This window comes from Malaclemys terrapin, chromosome 14 (genome assembly GCF_027887155.1).
Source record: "Malaclemys terrapin pileata isolate rMalTer1 chromosome 14, rMalTer1.hap1, whole genome shotgun sequence".
Lineage (NCBI taxonomy): Eukaryota > Metazoa > Chordata > Testudines > Emydidae > Malaclemys > Malaclemys terrapin.
The window spans coordinates 918,861-935,710 of NC_071518.1; the positions used below are offsets into that span (position 1 = coordinate 918,861).

The 16,850-nt window shown below is 45.5% G+C and overlaps 1 protein-coding gene across 2 annotated transcripts in view; it reads right to left on the reverse strand.

The window, feature by feature from the left end:
* PMFBP1 (polyamine modulated factor 1 binding protein 1) overlaps positions 1-16,850 on the reverse strand; it is a 341,248-nt gene that overhangs the window by 163,787 nt on the left and 160,611 nt on the right. For both annotated transcript variants that reach the window (XM_054049283.1, XM_054049282.1), the window contains exon 4: positions 5,949-6,016. In XM_054049283.1, coding sequence (XP_053905258.1) covers positions 5,949-6,016 — 68 coding nt within the window. The remainder of the gene's footprint in view (positions 1-5,948; positions 6,017-16,850) is intronic.

Below are 16,850 nucleotides of genomic sequence, written 5' to 3' on the forward strand. Positions count from 1 at the left end.
CTAGAAAATCTTTGGCACAGGAATAGATACTTCAGTCCTTAAACCTAGGATGTTCCTAAGTGCAAGGCACAGGTTACTCTTTCGAAAATCAGTCTAAAAAATGGTAGCTGGGGACAAAATGGAGAATATGTGCGGGTTTTGTTTTACAGAAATACCGACAGTCACCACTTACATGGGAACAGAGTTTCCTCAGGTTCTACCCAAAGAGAATGTAGAGGACACACAAGTTCAAGAAAGAGGGAAACAACATTCTTTGGCAGTTGTTACTTTTTCACAAAGGTTTGAAAAGCACCCTCAGTATTCTGAGGGGCAGCACCCTAAAGATTAGCTCTCCTAAGATGCCCTCAGCTTCTGCCACTAGCCTGACTGGGAGCAAACACGTAAGAAAAATTCGTCAGTCACGAAACACCAATGCCTCTGTCACAATTCAGATTCACTGACATCTTCATAATACCTTGCTACTCCAGAAGCTGTCAGACATGGCAATTTCTGGCTCAGCAGATGTCTGCCACGAACGTAAGTAAAGGGCACTGCAGGCTGCATTAGCAGAACTGGGGTGTGGGACAGGAATAGCAGCAGGAGCTCCAAGTTAGGATGGGGGTGGCCTGGCAGAAATGCAGGGGAGAGGGGCTCCAGGATCCGAATACAGGGCGTTGCTGCAGAGCAGGACTGAGGCGAATCAGCAGAGCTTTGTGAAAGAAGCTTCACCAATACCTTCCAGCACCCTATTTTATACCAGTCTAGTTGTCCAGAGAAGCAGGTATGCTTCCAGTCAGAGGGGAAACTAACCCAAAGCCATGTTTTAAGCCAGTGGTTCTGCAGTTTGTTCATTCTGTGAACCCCTTGGTAAGGGAAAGATCCCTTGATGGACCAGTTCTACTCTACAATCTCCCCCGTGTCACACTATATGGTTCTCAGCATGTTGCCTTCTGCAGATCCACAGACCATAGCTGGAGTTTGTAAAGCCCCAAAGCAGCGAAATGACACAGGCTAAAAGTCTAAAATGGAGCCTGTTATCCCCACGCCAGTGGGCTGCAGGGTGGAGGAGAGCCCCTCAGGCCCCCTCCACAACCCTCTAGGCAGCTCAGGGGTGGCACTGAAGATGTCCAGAACGAGTTGTGTAGGTCAGAAGAGAGCAAAGCAGGAAGAGCAGGGTCCCAGAAGTATACAAAGCATCCCAGGAAAGAACAATAATTTTGCTTCATTTAGTTTAAAACTTATCAATATTTCATTTGTGCTCTTGCTTATCTAAGGAATGACTGGACAGCTGACACTGACAGCCAGAGAGCAGCAGCGAGTTGAGCCAGTGCCCTGCAACGAGCGAAAGGCAGACAGACAGACAACTCCCACAAAGTAGGGACAGAATCCCGATCCCGGTAGCCTGCCAATCATTTTACTCACACAATAGATCCCTCACTCCGATCGTCTCAACATCAGCCATACCCCGAAGGGATTCTCATCACTGCTAGCGTCAGAAGGACAACGCTAAAACCCTACCATTGTGCTACCACTCCACACCCTGCTCAGGAAGCCTTTCTTCCCTCACTGTTCCTCAGGAGACCAGCTTTTCCCTCACTCTCCAGTGCTACAGCATCATTGTTCTCCATTCCCTTTCCATCCTCTCTGGCCAGCTGCTGCTTCTCCACTCCTGACTCCCAATGGTGCTGATGCCCTCTGACTTGCTAGGATGCCCCCATTCTCTTTGTCCAAGTGTTCATGGTGTAGGTCACATATCCTCCCTATACATAGGCTCAGTCCTCTCCTGTAGGCACATTCTAAGTTAGCCTGAACTCTACCCGGTGAGGAACTGTGTGGTCGGATGCACCGCAGGGGCTGCTCAGCAGATGCCTCTCTTCTCAGAGCAGGAAGAAGGCAGCAAATTTCCAGGTACTTGGGGAAAAACGAACAAACAAAAAAACCTTCTAAAGTCTAGATGTGTAAGGTTGTCACTGCTTTCTCACAGGTTCCTCAAAAACTCTCACCTTCCCTTCCAAGATTCAAAACACATCTACTTTTTCTTCTTGTGACCTCACACCTCAAAATTATGTTGTGCCCATGTCCTGAAATCCATTGTGCTGTTTTAGCCACACACAAAAACATGGTAACACAATAATTTGTTAATATTTTAAAAGATCATTATACCATGTATGGCCAAAGCCAACACTTACAGTGCATATAAATATGGTAACTTTACATACAGAATTATATTAAAAGTATGAATTTATGCTTTCATATGAAAGCTGTCATTAATTACACGTTCATCAATTAAGGCAGCTTCATTCACATTCAGAAACTTTTCTTTGAAATCAGAAAGATTAGAAACTTGCTTAATTTTTAAATGAAAATTGAGATTCCTGTGAGAAGTTTTTGACCCTTCTCTCCCACTCAGAAAACAGCTTCATAACCGAATGGGGCCTTTTCAACTCAAAACTGACAACCGCTGCCACACACTCACCCCAAGCGCTGCACTCACTCCCAGAATGCCAGTACTAGGAGTTCAATGACATCCACAGACTGTAACATGTTTAAAGAGGCAACTCCAAACCACTGAGTTCACTTTGGGATCAAAACGACCTCCCCATATGTGTACGGCAGAGTCAAAATTGAAAATCCGCCTTCCCAAATATCGTTATCAATAATTACTTACTCTTGTTCTAGGTCTTTCTCAGGCAGGCATCCATGTAGCATGTGGGTGCCATTGCACCACTGGAAAGTACCTGGGCGTTCCGTTATTTACTGTAATTCCAAGCCCTGCAGTCACTCTAGGCTCAAACAGGACTCTCACAAGTCCTGGGTAAAAAGTAAAGGGCATAAAGAGCCTTGATACCAGTCCTGCATTTTCAGAGCATTTCAAAGACTTTCTTATGGTTGGAACTGGAGCTCGCCAGCTCCAGCCATGAACTCGCTCTCGCTGGGTAGTGCCATCACTAGATCGACCTTCATAGCCCTTCAAGAAGTCGGACACAGATCCCTTACTGAAATCATGAGTTAGACACAATGCATTTCAAACACTGAGCAATCTCACTGACACATGCCACAATGCCTGCCATGTACAGAAACTTAAAATGCTGTTCCCTGATACACACTGCATCTTCAAAGCCAGTCTGTCTCAAAGACACAGCTGGAAGGAGCAGACTCTTCTTCTCATCCACTGTCTCCAAGTCATCCTGATTCAAACAAACAAACAAGGAAGCAAGCAAACAGCAAGCTTGCCCAGAAACCGTCTCTCTTTTCCAACGGGTCGTGAAATCCTATGCATTAGTCATGTGGTTTGTGGAGAAGTTAGAAGTGGGGGTGGGTGGATTTGGAGGGAGGGACAGAAAATAAAGGGTGGGGAGAGACAGAGAGCGAAAGGGGTCTTTGCCTCTGATGGGTTAATGAGCATTTGGAAGTTTAATTTCTGCTGCTGCTACCAGGGAGCACTTTGAGGAGAAAGCTCAGAGCTTCCCTGGTAGGGCAGCAAGCCAAGCCGCCTTCCCCATGTCTCACAGGCTCACTTTTTTTAAATTATGGGAAACACTTTTAGACAGACACTGGCACTCATAAATTATACAGCTCATTTGCATATTCCAGTCATGAGACATTATGCAAATGTGACGTGATTTGCATAATGGATTCCTCTTGTCGCTTCACTTGCTTCATGCTTTTAAAAAACAAAATGAAATAAAACGAAAGCATAAAAAAGTGAAAGCAGCAAGTTCCAAGCATTGCCATGTCTCCTCCCATCTGCACTGTAATTTGCCCTCATTTGCAGCAGAGATTGGGGGTGAAGGAGAGAGAAATCAAAAAACAAAGCTCTCACATGATAAATTTTGTTCTTAATTACAACAAGCCAACTTTCCCCCTGGTTGAGATTCTTCACCACTAGCAACACATCTGAGCCAATTAGGGAGACAAAAAATACGGGGATATAGGACCAACGTATAAAAGGCAGCAATATTCAAACTGCCTACCCCATCGTTTCAGTGTGCTTGGGGTGGGGAGCCCTCTCCTTCATAACTGCTTAATTAAATAAAGCAAAGATGGGTTTTTTTGTTTTTGTTTATTGTAATAAGCCATTTTTTTCCTACTCAAACTTCCGCAGCGCTTTCATTTTTAAAAGGGGGCGGGTGACGGAGGGAGAGGAGGAGGAGTTGCTTTGATTACTTATAAGAAAATATAATGGCAACATATTGCAAAGGATGAGACTGTAGCTCGTCGGCTTCCATCAGCTGTACTTCAATAAGCAGACAATGTTCCCTCAGCAGTGGCTAGTTTTGCTGAGGGCTTTTCTCTGCCCCCCTGCACCAGTGTGAAAGGCAGAATTGTGCCAAGCGGCTGGCGTCTGTACCCTGTGGGAAAAGTTAACTGTAATTCTTCAGCTTTTAAAATCAATTAACCCGTGTGTTAATTAACGTCAAGTCGATGGGGGGAGGAGGAGGAGGGAGGGAGGAAAGAAGCTGCAAGGGCGGATGGCAGAAGAGTTGGCACAGTGCCATCCATTCAGTGGCAACGCCACAGTTTCGTGTGATAACAGCAGCGGGTATATGTTACAGGGGCCCTGTATGCGGGCCAGACAGTGCGGTAAAGCTAAGGGAGATTATCCAGACCCCCAGGAGCAAACAGCAAGCAGCAACCGAAGGCGCAAGTGCCAGGATTACAGACTAGGTTCTTCCACTGCAAGCCCGTCCTCGGACACAGGGACTCAGCTACTGGGGATCTGGGGGACTCCCCCACCGACGAGGCACAAATCTGACTTTCAGCACTTTTCCCCCCTGTACACGTCATTCTGCCGCAGTGGAGCCAGCATAAGGGATGCTTTCACACCCTGTGAAACAAAGGCCGTCGTCTCCGCCATGACACCGCTGCGTTCCAAGCCGAGGCCGGCATCCTGGAGTCTTTATTTTTAAAGGGAACAACAAAAACAGCAAAAGAGAAACCACAACAACAAACCCCTTGTGCCCATCCTCCGTGCCAGGGGCAATCTGGGCATCTGTCGCAGCAGAAGGCGCTTGTGCGGGGCTTTTTTTTTTTTTTTTTTTTTTTTTTTTGCAAGCTGTTGGCTTGTTTGACATTTGGGTTCATTTATAAATTAACTAAAGAAAAAACCAAAACAATAAAACAAAAAACCCCAGCCCAGTCAACAACAAACAAAAGGGAGTTGCCGACATCGAGAGAGAAATGCCACAGGAAGCTGCAAGAATGCAGGCTACAGCCGATGCCACTTGCCATTCGGAGAACCTCAGGGAAAGGTGCCAATTCTGCAGCTCGGGAGAGACAGAGAAGGGAGCATAAAGGTCTCCAAACAGAATTCCGAAAGAAGCCTGGAATACAGCTCTTATAGGGCAGGATCATAGATGCACACAGCCTCTGCTGGGAGGAGAGGGAATGTTTATATAGATATAGCTAGAGATGCTTATCTGTGTGTGTATATATATATATATATACACACACACACACACACACATATGCACACACTGCCTCAGACATTTTCAAGCACATAGATGTGTATGTATGTGAGGTATGTGTCTGTTTATGTATACACACGTGTGTATTTATTTCTCTCTCTCTCTCTACGCACACGTGTGTGTGTGTATATGAGACACACACCCACACACGAGTGTGCATGTGCATGTACATCCCATTTTTTGACCCAGGTATACACAGAAGACAAAATAAAAATCATACTCCAGCAGCAAGCAGGCAGGCAGAGATTTATCTACATTCACTGCTATCACCAGGGAGATGAATGGGGCCGATCTGAAGCCCTTTACAAGATCCACTATGGGAGTGAAGGAGGAGGAGGGATGCCACACAGACATGCACAAACTTGAAGACGGCGAGATTTGGAAGGTGCTACTTGTGAAGCCGGGTGGCACACTGGAGGGGTGAGAAGGAGGAAATCCAGACACACACTTGGTGGGGTTTGGGGTTTTGGAAACGGGTTTCAGGGACAGCTGGCTACTTACGTTCTCTGCGCTGCTGTGGATCCTGAAAGGTGTTCTGTTGGCACCGGGCGCTGAGCCAGGGATGGGCGCTGGAATCGAAAGGGAGAGACAAAAATAAAGTCATACAATGGGAGTATTGATTGCCTCTCTTGCGGATTTTACAAAACATACAAACTGTTTTCTTTTCCTTTTTTTAAAAAAAAAAAATGTGGATTGGCGCGCGTCCCTTTTGAATGGAAAATACTAGCACGGGATTTACAGCCCAGCTACAGGGCTCAGGATTAACAGCGCTGGCATCTTTTGGGCATATTTTTCCTTTTAATGAATGAGCTTTCGCTGTTAATGAGGAATAATCGTTTGGCTAATGAGCTTTGAAACATTAAGAGAAAAGAGGTTTTTTCCCGTTAATCGCCCTGGTGCGACCGCATGGGTGGATTACAAAAGACAGCACTAGGAATGCAGTACAAAGGGGGAACGTCTCCTGGAGTGGGATAAACGCAGAGATGGGTGATGCGTCCCTGCATCTCTCCTTCCTTCGCTTTCTCTCTGCCAACTGCTATGGGTTTCCATAACTCCGCAATCAAACTGGATGTTCAGGAAAGATTATTACAGTCAAACAGTGAAGCGTCGGCTGTTAATGTCTCCAGTGTTTAATCATCATACAGTAGAATGGTTTTATGCATATTTCATTTGCATATCATTAAACCGCGTTAGCGTGGGACATTCAGAGCCAGGAGAGGTACAAAGTTGTGGGGGGAGAGAGAGAAAGGTCCCTCTGATGCCTATCTTCAAAAGCCAGGGACTCGTTCCATGAGCTGTCTTCACTTTTACTAAAATCATGATGACTGGGAAACCTTTGATGTTGGATATAACCTTGGATTCTTCTAATTCCAGCAGAGTGGTGTATTAAAAAGAGGGAAATGGTGCTGCGCTAGACATTTAAAGGAATATAAACCACAGTGGTATGGAAATAGGATCTCTTTGGGGAATGCACTGGCAGAGCCAGCCACAGCTTTGACAAACACCACTACCCTATCTGGTTAATATTAATAAAGGATATACATAGTAAAAGTAAAACAATGAAGACAACATACACATTAACATGGGAATTATATTTCTCTCTCTCTTGCTCTCTCTTTTTTTTATTAAGGTAAAGAGGGATGGAACCAGCGGTAATTTACACCCTAATTAACGAACAGTTGCCTCTTTATGTTTGTTATTTCTTTTTTTCTTGCTTGCTTTTTGGAGAGGAGTGTTGTCACTGGTGAAGTGATTAATCAATTATTTGGTAGCTAAGATCAGTCTCCAGTGGCACTGGCCAGGGAATGAAGGTGGTGGTTGGGGGGAGAGAGGAATACAGTGGGCTCTTTGTAGATCTTATACATGCACAACATATTAATTGGGGTCTTTCTAAAGCTCCCTCAATGGACTATTTCATTCCTGGTAAAACAGCAGCTGGTTAGCCACTGTTGGCGACTCTTCAAATATCACTTCTACTGGGGGCTTTTCTGTAGCTGTTTGTTGTTGTGTTTTATTTTTCCTCTGGATGGAGAGGGTATGTGTGCAATGCTACCCTACTGCCCCCAGATTTTGAATGGTGCAGACAGACCATTTGGATTTCAAATCTATTCCTTGTGCAGAATGCACACCTTCATTTGGAAATGCAATGCTGTTTTATATTGGAATTCTCCCCCTTCCCCTTCCCCCACATTTCTTCTCCTCCAAAGCTTTGTCTCGGCTATGAATATTCAGATGAGCCATGATGTGATTACACTGTACAATTACTCGTGTACATGGTGGTGGCGAAGGAAGCTGAGGAAAGAGAGCCGACATGCTCAGAGCTCATTCGGGGCTTGTTTTCTGTATTTTTCCCCATCTCTGTGGCGCTGCGGCACATGCAGATGTCGCTGTTGTTCTTTATAAAGCCCTAATGATATGCGAAAGCATAACGACCTCATTTGTGCGCAAAGCATCAGCAAAATATTAAAGGGGGGGGGAGAAAATCCTGACTGAAGGAATGTCCACATAAATTATTTTTATTTAAATGAGTGGGAAGGAGGAGGTGGCAAGTCAGAAGAAGTCACGTGGAATACATGCATAATATTAATATGCAGAAAGGTTATCACCAAGGAGAAGAGGCTCCTCAGCACAGCGCTTGGGACAAACAGGCTCATTAGGGAATGGCACAACCCACTGCATGATTTACTTATTTACCTTTACCCTTATTTAAGCCGCAGCACCAGGCACCATATGCCGACTGGGGCCTCTTTTAGGACTGGAAGCTGGTTGCCCAGAGAATTCCCGGTTTGCATTCAGAAGGTTTGGCAGGAGGGCAGGGAGAAGAGGAACCAGAGGGAGGGGCTGCTTCATGTCACAACTCTGTAGCAATGGAGCAATCCAATGAAACAGCCTCAAGGAGGGAGTGAAAACAAGCGGTGTGCAGCTGGGGCAGGACTCCACCCAGGTTGGCTGCTGCTAAGACCAGCCTCAACTATGTTCTTCAAGGTCAGGAGCCCTGGGGCAACAGCTGATAGGTCTCTGCCCTACTGGCTTTGTCTCACTACCACTGAAAACCAAAGGCAGGTCAAGTGCAGCTCCTTCCGGCTCAGGCAGCTGTGGAACAGGGGTGTTCACTGCTGCCACTATCACAGGTGCTGCTGAAGAGCAGATAGAACCGTCATTCCCAGCACAGGCCAGATCCTCCTGCCAGTTAAGCCCATGACTTCAGGGCATCTGTTCCTGTAACAATTCCAGTTATTGCTCAATATTACAAGTGCAAAAAAATAAAGGTATATATAGGATAGGGATTACTGGATATTTTGCGAGTATGTTCAGCTAGGAATATTCCTCTGGATCAGTTGGGTTGACCTATAGATGAGAACAAGGGGTTAATAAGAAGTATTGGGGGCATAAACAACCAATGGCAAACAGAAATGTGGTCGCTTCAGCTGTGGTCGACTGTGCTTAATAGCTGCTTCAGAAAAACCCATGTCTAGCCATGTCTAGCCACACACAGAGTGCAAACAGCTCCAGCCAAGACAACATCCTTAGCAGCACTCTGGCCATTGGCACAGCTCAAGCTGCAGCCGGAGCTCATCTCCAGAGAGAGGGGGGCTATTGGTCTCTTCCCTGCCTACAAAATAAGCAGGTGGTACTGTGAGAGAAGAGCAGTTCAGGTGGGCTCTACCATGAAAAGAATTCCTCTCTCATCCCACACCACAGACACAGATGAGGAGAGACCTAGTCTGTTGCTCAGGAAAAACTAAGGGCCAGATGTTCAGCTGGTATATGCCAGCATAGTTTCATTGGCCGCAGTGCAGTTATCCAGATTCATACCAGCAGAGGATCGGGCATAACTGTATGTTTGAAAGAGGTTCCATAGTGCTCTAGTGAAGCGTTCTGAAGGCCATAGTAACCAGGGTACAAGGTCAAGCCAGGTCTCCTCCAAGAGAGAGCAGGTGCTGAGGTGACCCCGGCAGAAGAAAAGCAAGATGGACAGGCGAGTGCTCTTCTCCTATAGCTCTTCCAAGGGGGACACTGGGGGGTGGACTGGTGCTGTGGCAAAGAGGAGAACTCCCAGCTGAAGCTGCTTGTATGTACTCAGGCTCATGGACTCACCTCTCTATTGCTGCCACTTTCATCATGCATGAGAAATAGATGTATCAGACACACACACACACACACCCTTCCTAGAAGCTGAAAAGGGTGAAGAGCAGAACCAGTTCTATGATGCAGGTCTAATTTACCTGGTCTCTGCTCAGGTACTATGGTGATGGCAATGCGGTCTGGAGAACTGAGTAGAAAGGGATTGAGGTCAGATCATCCTAACTTCTGATCCTGGCTCAGTCTCACTCTCTGGCCTAGCACAAGTCACTTCACCTCTCTATACCTCAGCTTTCCTTCTGTAAAATGGGAAGGATATTTACCAACCTACCATCCAGGAGTGCTGTGAGGATTAGCTAACAGCTGTATATATGAAGGTCCGCACTATATAAGTACTAAATAAGATAATTTCTGGTGGGCTCTATAGACATGCCTAGGATAGATTAGAGAACGTGGTGAGCACAGGAGCCCTGCCACACCTCAGTGCAGGCTGTCACTGTCCATTTCTGAGGCAGAAAGGATCACAAGAGTACCAGCCTCTAGGCAAGGATCACCAAACCAAAAATAACTTTCCTGAATCCAGGTGAAAGCACGCGAGTATATCCTGCACACAAGACATGCCAGAGCACAAGCCCCCGTGAAACACCCACTGGGGCCAGGAAAATATGGAATAATATAAATAAAGCAAATATATAAAAACAAATGAAGAGAGAGATGACTAACAGGATGTGTGCATGCCAGCATCTGGTCACTGTGCTCAGGTGACCCGACCTCTGTCTGGCTTTTTCTTCTTTAGACTGTAAATTCTTTGAGACTCGAACCATATGTTTGCCTGTGTTGATGCAGAGATCAGCCGAATGGGTCCTTGATCCTGACTGGGATCTATGAGCACAACCACTAAACCGTATACATACCAATGATGGGTTAAAGAGAGCAGGTACCTGAAAACAAATATGCTTCTTGAGTGTCAAATTCTCCTTCACCTGGAGAATCTGACACCCAAAAGCAGGGAGGTTGTGTCACTGAAAGGCAGGAGGTGGCATGCCAGCTGAGCCTGGCAGGGAAAAGGCTGTGTTGTGATGTGATGGATGGGAACTCATCTGACAAATCAGTGAGGAAGGTCTTGATAGGTTGCTGGGATCTAAATGGGATCACGCTGGGTCACTATTAAATGAGTCACAGCAGGAGAATCTCAGAAGTCATGTTAAGGGAATCTTAGAGGGGAGGGGATTTGCCATCTCAACAGGGTGAAGGGTCATCATCGTATCATGGTGAAATGTGCTGTATTGAGTTGGAGGTGTCACGTCATATCAGGGACATACCTTTTTCAGATGAAGGGATCACATAATGTGAAGGAGAAATGGCTGATACTAGGGGCTGGGACTACCATTTCAGGGTAAAGGGGTCACATCAGACAGGGCAAGTTTAAACTGGTCCGAAGAACAGCTGCATCCCCTCAGTTCTCCAACCTGGGGTGCCTTTTACACTGCTTTGCTGTGACAGCAACCACTCCTGGTCTGCTCACACCCAGCCTCCAGCATGTAAGTTACTCCCAGTTATAGTATATCTGTGCTATAGCCAGCCACTCTTGAATTACAGTTCAGGGCAACACCAGCAAATTCCCAGCTCCATACTTGCCCCAGAATGTGCATCTTGTACTGTCCAGCGCTCTCCTGAGCAACAAAAGCTCACATACAGTCTGTTATTTTATTAATAGAAAATGATATGCACAAATCCTGTTATCCCAAATGGAGTTTCCCAATCACACTTCAATCCAAATACAGTGGCTTAAATAAATCAGTACAACAAGTTTAACTACAAAAAGATAGATTTTAAGTGACTACAAGTAATGAGGTATGAAAGTCAGAATTAGTTACAAGAAAATAAAAGTAAAATGCAACTAATGCCTAACTTAACAAGCTAAGTGAATTCAAAGCAAACTCTCCCACCACATCCTTCAGCAGTCTTGCTGTCTGAAACTCTTTCAGTCAGGATCCCACCCCCCAGTCCAATGCTGCTTCCAAGAATTGTGGATGCCATGGGTAGAAATAAAGGGAGAGATAATTTGGAGCATCTGCTCTCCTTTCTTATAGCTCTTTCTCTTCTCTGAGAATCATCTCCAGCTGAGATTCAGGGGATGGAAAGTCTGTGTGAACAGGAACCCTCCGCTGTTTCTTTGTCAAGATATAGATTTTCACCCACATCTTCTTTAGTGCCAAAGAATGGCCACTTAACCAGGTGATGGTCCATTTCATGTGTTTGACACCTGGCTGAGTCGTCAACTAATCTTTTGTCTCTGGGGAACTGGTTTGTGACTGCTCTTCAGGCTTGGAACATGTCTTAATATCATACAGTAGAATCTTATAACTTTACATATGATGTCGCCACACATTTTTCCGGGCCGATAATGTTCAGCAAATTATGAGTTTTTAAATACCACCTCACCAGGCATACTTTGTACAAAAATTATCATAGTCTTGTAAAAAGGGTGACTATAGGGGTACAGACTGTCTCAAAGGCACCATTGTGTCTGGGTTTAATGCACTGTGGTGTGAGGGCATGTCAGTACAAAGTGGAAGGGGCCATGTTGAGTGAATGGGAGGGTGTTTCACTAAGATTACATATGACACTTTTGAACAAGCCAGTTTCTAGCTCCAAATACAGACAAGGCACTTGAGGTAGCTGAAGAGTTAGGAGGCCAGTGGATAGATAAAGGAACTCTAAGGAGAGGAGAAAGAATTAAGCTAAAAGAGCCAGGATACTGCACTTCCACTCCCTCCTTCCACTTCTTCAGCCTCCCAGGGAACATGGATTAGTAGTGTTTAAAAACATTCAGCATCTATAGGTAGCTCCTCATTCGACAGAGGGAAAGAGAGCGCTTCAGGGCAGAGATTAGGTGACTACTGAGCCTCGAGAGAGGTGGCAAGTTGCAAGTCAAGGAAGGGTGGCCATGTAGTGAGGGACATGCAGGCTGAGCTGGGGGTTGGCAGGCCCAGGCTGTGGGGCTGGAGCAGTCATGGAATGCTAGTGGCTATGGAGCCTCGAACTGGGATGCATGAGCAGGGTGTGGGAGAGGGAGCTCTTTCAGAAGGGAATGGCTGCTAAATCCAAAGGGTTGCTTGAGGAGGTTGAAGAGACAAGTGGTTGAGCCTAGGTTTGGATCTCTGTCCTAGCTGAACCTCTCTCCGGGCATTACACACACTTAAAACAGTTCTTCCCTGTGTTTTATCTTCCCTAAAAGGTCTTGGGTGTCTGTAGCAGAGGAGAAATCTCACTGGTTTTGATACTGACTGTGGAATTCACTGGAGCTGCTGTTTTATCTTTTTTATGTAAACCAAAACCAAATCCATGCACTAGAACTCTCGTCCATTCTTAGAATAAGATTAGGGTTGTGACACAAACTGCCAACTGCAACAGTATGGAGGTCACCACTGCTGGCTGTAAATGCTATTTTACATGCATAGAGTTGAAATGTGATCAGCGGCTATCCCAGCACAATGTTTCTAATTACAAACAGGTGACCATTCTGAAGCAGCTCTCCCCACTACAGTACTAGCATGGGGCACTTGATTTAATGCTGCAGGAGCCATTCCTCTGCCTGTCATTTTACCAAACCCCCTGAAGAAATTGCTACTTAGAAAAAGGAAATTCAAACATTTATGAAACATATTGCTATTTAGAAAAAAAAAAGGAATTGTTTTGCAAATAGGAGGACTATTGAAAGGGGGAGAGAGAAGTGCATCAGTCATTTGATATTACATATAAGCAGTTCATTAAAGAATTAAATATTTATAGACTACAAAGCAAGGAGGGTGATGAGTCGCAAACAGCTTGCTGAGAAGTACATTATCAAACAATGAGTCTGCCAATGACTGATAACGTACGAAGAACACAAATGTTTTATAAAATCATGAAGCTAGCTATGAATCTCCAAAGCTGCAAAATGAGACACTGCAATAGCAGTCAACACTCGTACTGCAGCATGTGCATGCAGCCAATATGGAAGGGAAGCTTCCTTCCTTGTCCCAGAGACGCGTGCAGAGCGCTCACAGGCCTGGCTAGAAAGGTTTAATTTTTTAACATTATTTTAAACGGAGATCTGTTAATAGAGAGTTCAGGATTTTTGAGACTGTTCCAGGCAACTCCATTCCTAGTTGCTCCCACAATTTTCTTTTCCCTTTGTAATTAGCAGAGTGGTTGTGATTCAGACTGACATACCCATTCCATTGGGAGCCCCCCAACAGAGGTGAAGACACTCTAAACAGCAGCTTCCCTACTCCAAACACATGTATCTGAGTTGGACGTGAGGCCCAGGCCATTGGCATGTCATACAGAGGAATTAAAATCTCCAGAGGATACAGAGTTGGAGCAAGTTGTTTCCAGCTCTCGCGGACAAGGAATCCTCGTAGTTTGCAGTAATCAGGAGGTGGTGTTAGCAGTGTGCTGTTTTGTCTATGTGGAAATTCTAAGTCACAGTATTTCACTGAGTGCTGGCATCACCTACGTGACACGGGGACAGCGCAACTTTTTTATAATAACTAATAAAAGAAGCTCCAAATGGTTCATTATTTTTGTGAAGCCAGACCAAGCCCTAGACATCTTCATTATTTCTGGTGCTGGCAGAACTGAAATCTCTGTTTCAAAGGTTTGCTACAATCGTGTCTACAGATGTCAATTGTGGTGGGATTTTCAAAAGCACCCAAGTCCCATTACCTTTCCATGGATTTGTGCTCCAGAGTCACTTAGGCCCTTGAGAATATCCCACCCATTATGAATTCTGTTTCCTCAAAGACAATCACCTTAATAGCTATTAGCCTCCTAAGCAATTAGGCCAAAGTTTATACTGCTAAACACAAAGAGGAGGGGATATAAAAATGTGGGAGACAGCAGACACTGCTGCCTCACTGCTACACCCACTGAAACCTTCTGAAGGACAATCTTTTAACTAGCACAGAGGCTAAGGGGTCAGAGAGAGTCTGTTCTAACCAGCTCCAAATTACATCAAGGCTGCAAAGAGACAATGCCACCTGATGTTGTCAGTTGCTTTCTCAGTACCCAGACAAGGCTGCAGCAGTGATTATTGGTTTGACCACAATGGTTCCTTCTGGGCTTGCAATCTATGAATACTTCTATCTAATATGACCAAAACAGAGACTTCTCCAATTAATAGGGAGCAGTAGTCTTCCCTTCACAAACTGTATGAAAGCGGATTCACCACAGAAGGTACACACACCTACATTTCCGTTTAATATCAGTCCCTCTGTTCTTAGCCAGGAATTTCTCTCAAGAGGGTAAGAATCATCAGTCTTTTGGGGTTGGAGTGAAAGACAGAGGAGGTGAAAAGTGCAGCCTTGTCACAGTCAGATCATTAGATTTCACATGATGAGGTCAAAGCCCATCTACTCCACAGGGGCAGAGGACACATTTTGATGGTCCATCCTCAGATATGAACAAAGTCAGTTAGCCTCAGAAGTCACTACTAACGAATGCTATGCAGCCTCAGGAGCACGCTATCCCTGGCCTGCTGGAGCACACTGAACAGTGTTTGTCCTCCAGTATCGATAGACTCTTACAAAAGGCCTTGTCATCTGCATCATTGTCACAAGTCACCACAGTGTTGCAATAGGCTCCAGCAAAGGAAAAGAACGAAGACTGGAATAGTCCACTAGACTAGGCGGACTTCCTTTCCCTTGTGTTTATCCCCTCCCTCAAATGCTCCCTGCCCTTCATTTCTGACCTCTCTCAATATAAGCATACCCTAGTCTCTTATCCTCAAGAAAATCATCCCTCAACCCCATCTGCTTTCCCAACTATCATTCCACTTCTCTCCTTCCCTTCATCCTAAAATCACTGACCAGTTTGCAACTAATGGCCCCTTCTCCAGCTCTGCTGAATCCCCTGTTTCCAGTCTACTGAGGGTTCCATCACGAGGGTCTCTAATGACCTGTTCCCGGGCTGCCCTCACCCTCTGCAGCTTTCAGTGCTGTTGGCCACCCTCTCCTTTTTGACATCTCATCCTCACTGGGCTGTCAAGATACCCTCGACTGGTTTTCCTTCGAGCTCCCTGACCATTCTTCCAGCATGTTTCAGTGGAAATTCCTTCCCTCACCTTCTCTCTGAGAGGTTCCCCAGTGTTTTCTCTAGGGCCCTTTTCTCTTTTCACTTTACATCCTGTTTCTAGGCATCTCAATAGTGCACAAGTCTTCCACTGACCTGTTCCCTTCCATCCAGCTGTGCATTTTAGCTTGTTTTTCAAACACCTCCTCTTGTGTGTCTTGTTGTCATCTTAAAATAAACACTGTCAAAACCAAGTTACTTATCTTTCCTCCTATTCATATCACCATCACCAGACCATCCACACCATCACTCATGCCTGCAACCGGAGGCTGATTTGTGACTTTTCTCCTCACCTTGCCCTGCACATCCAAGCCATTTCCAAATGCTGCTGCTTCCTCTTTAACAGCTCCAAGATTTCCTTGTCTCTCTGTCCTGCCTGGATTACTGCAATATCCAGCACTCTCAAATGCACATACCACCCCTGTCTAGCCCATACAAAATCCTGCTGCTAAGCTCATCTCTCTTGCTTGTTGGTCTGATCATGTCACTCCCCATTTTGAATCACCCCCAGAGGCTTCCCTTCTGATATATTATCAAATGTAAGCCCCTTGCCACCACATGCAAAGCTCTGCCGCTTCCCACTTATCCCCCTTCATCAAGCTTTGTGTTGCCTCGATTCCCCTCTTCCTGCCAATACACCCAAACTCATCTGCCTGCTTGTCAGGTTCTCACAGTCACCTCTGTGTCTCATTCTCTGCAGCCTCCAAGACATGGTGCAGCCTCTCTGTCCTCATCCTCAAGGCCTTCCCCTACACTGATGTCCCTCTTTAACACCCACTTCCACTGCACTGCCTTGAATGAATCACACTGACTTGTACATACAACTTACTTCCATTACTTACTGTCCCTGCCCTTTCCCAATCTTCATCTCCTTGTTTGTCCTTAGAATGTGAGCACCTTAGAGCCGGGCCCATTCTCCATAAGCATTTTGAGAGTGCCTCGCTCATAGTGAGCGCTACCAGAAATAAAGAATAATTTAAAAAATACATAATAATAGACTAGACAAGGGCACCCGTGAGGGAAATCATGCCCCCAGCTCAGCCAATCATGCCATTAAGAGTTTGCAATGTCTTATGTTGTGGTTGAATTGGAGGCAAAAGTCCCAACCAGCAGATCTCTTCTGGGAGGTAATTGCTTCCTCTGAGAAATAGAGGCAACCTTTAGCCAGGAGCAGTTTGCTGCCTACTTCTCAGGAGAGACTGA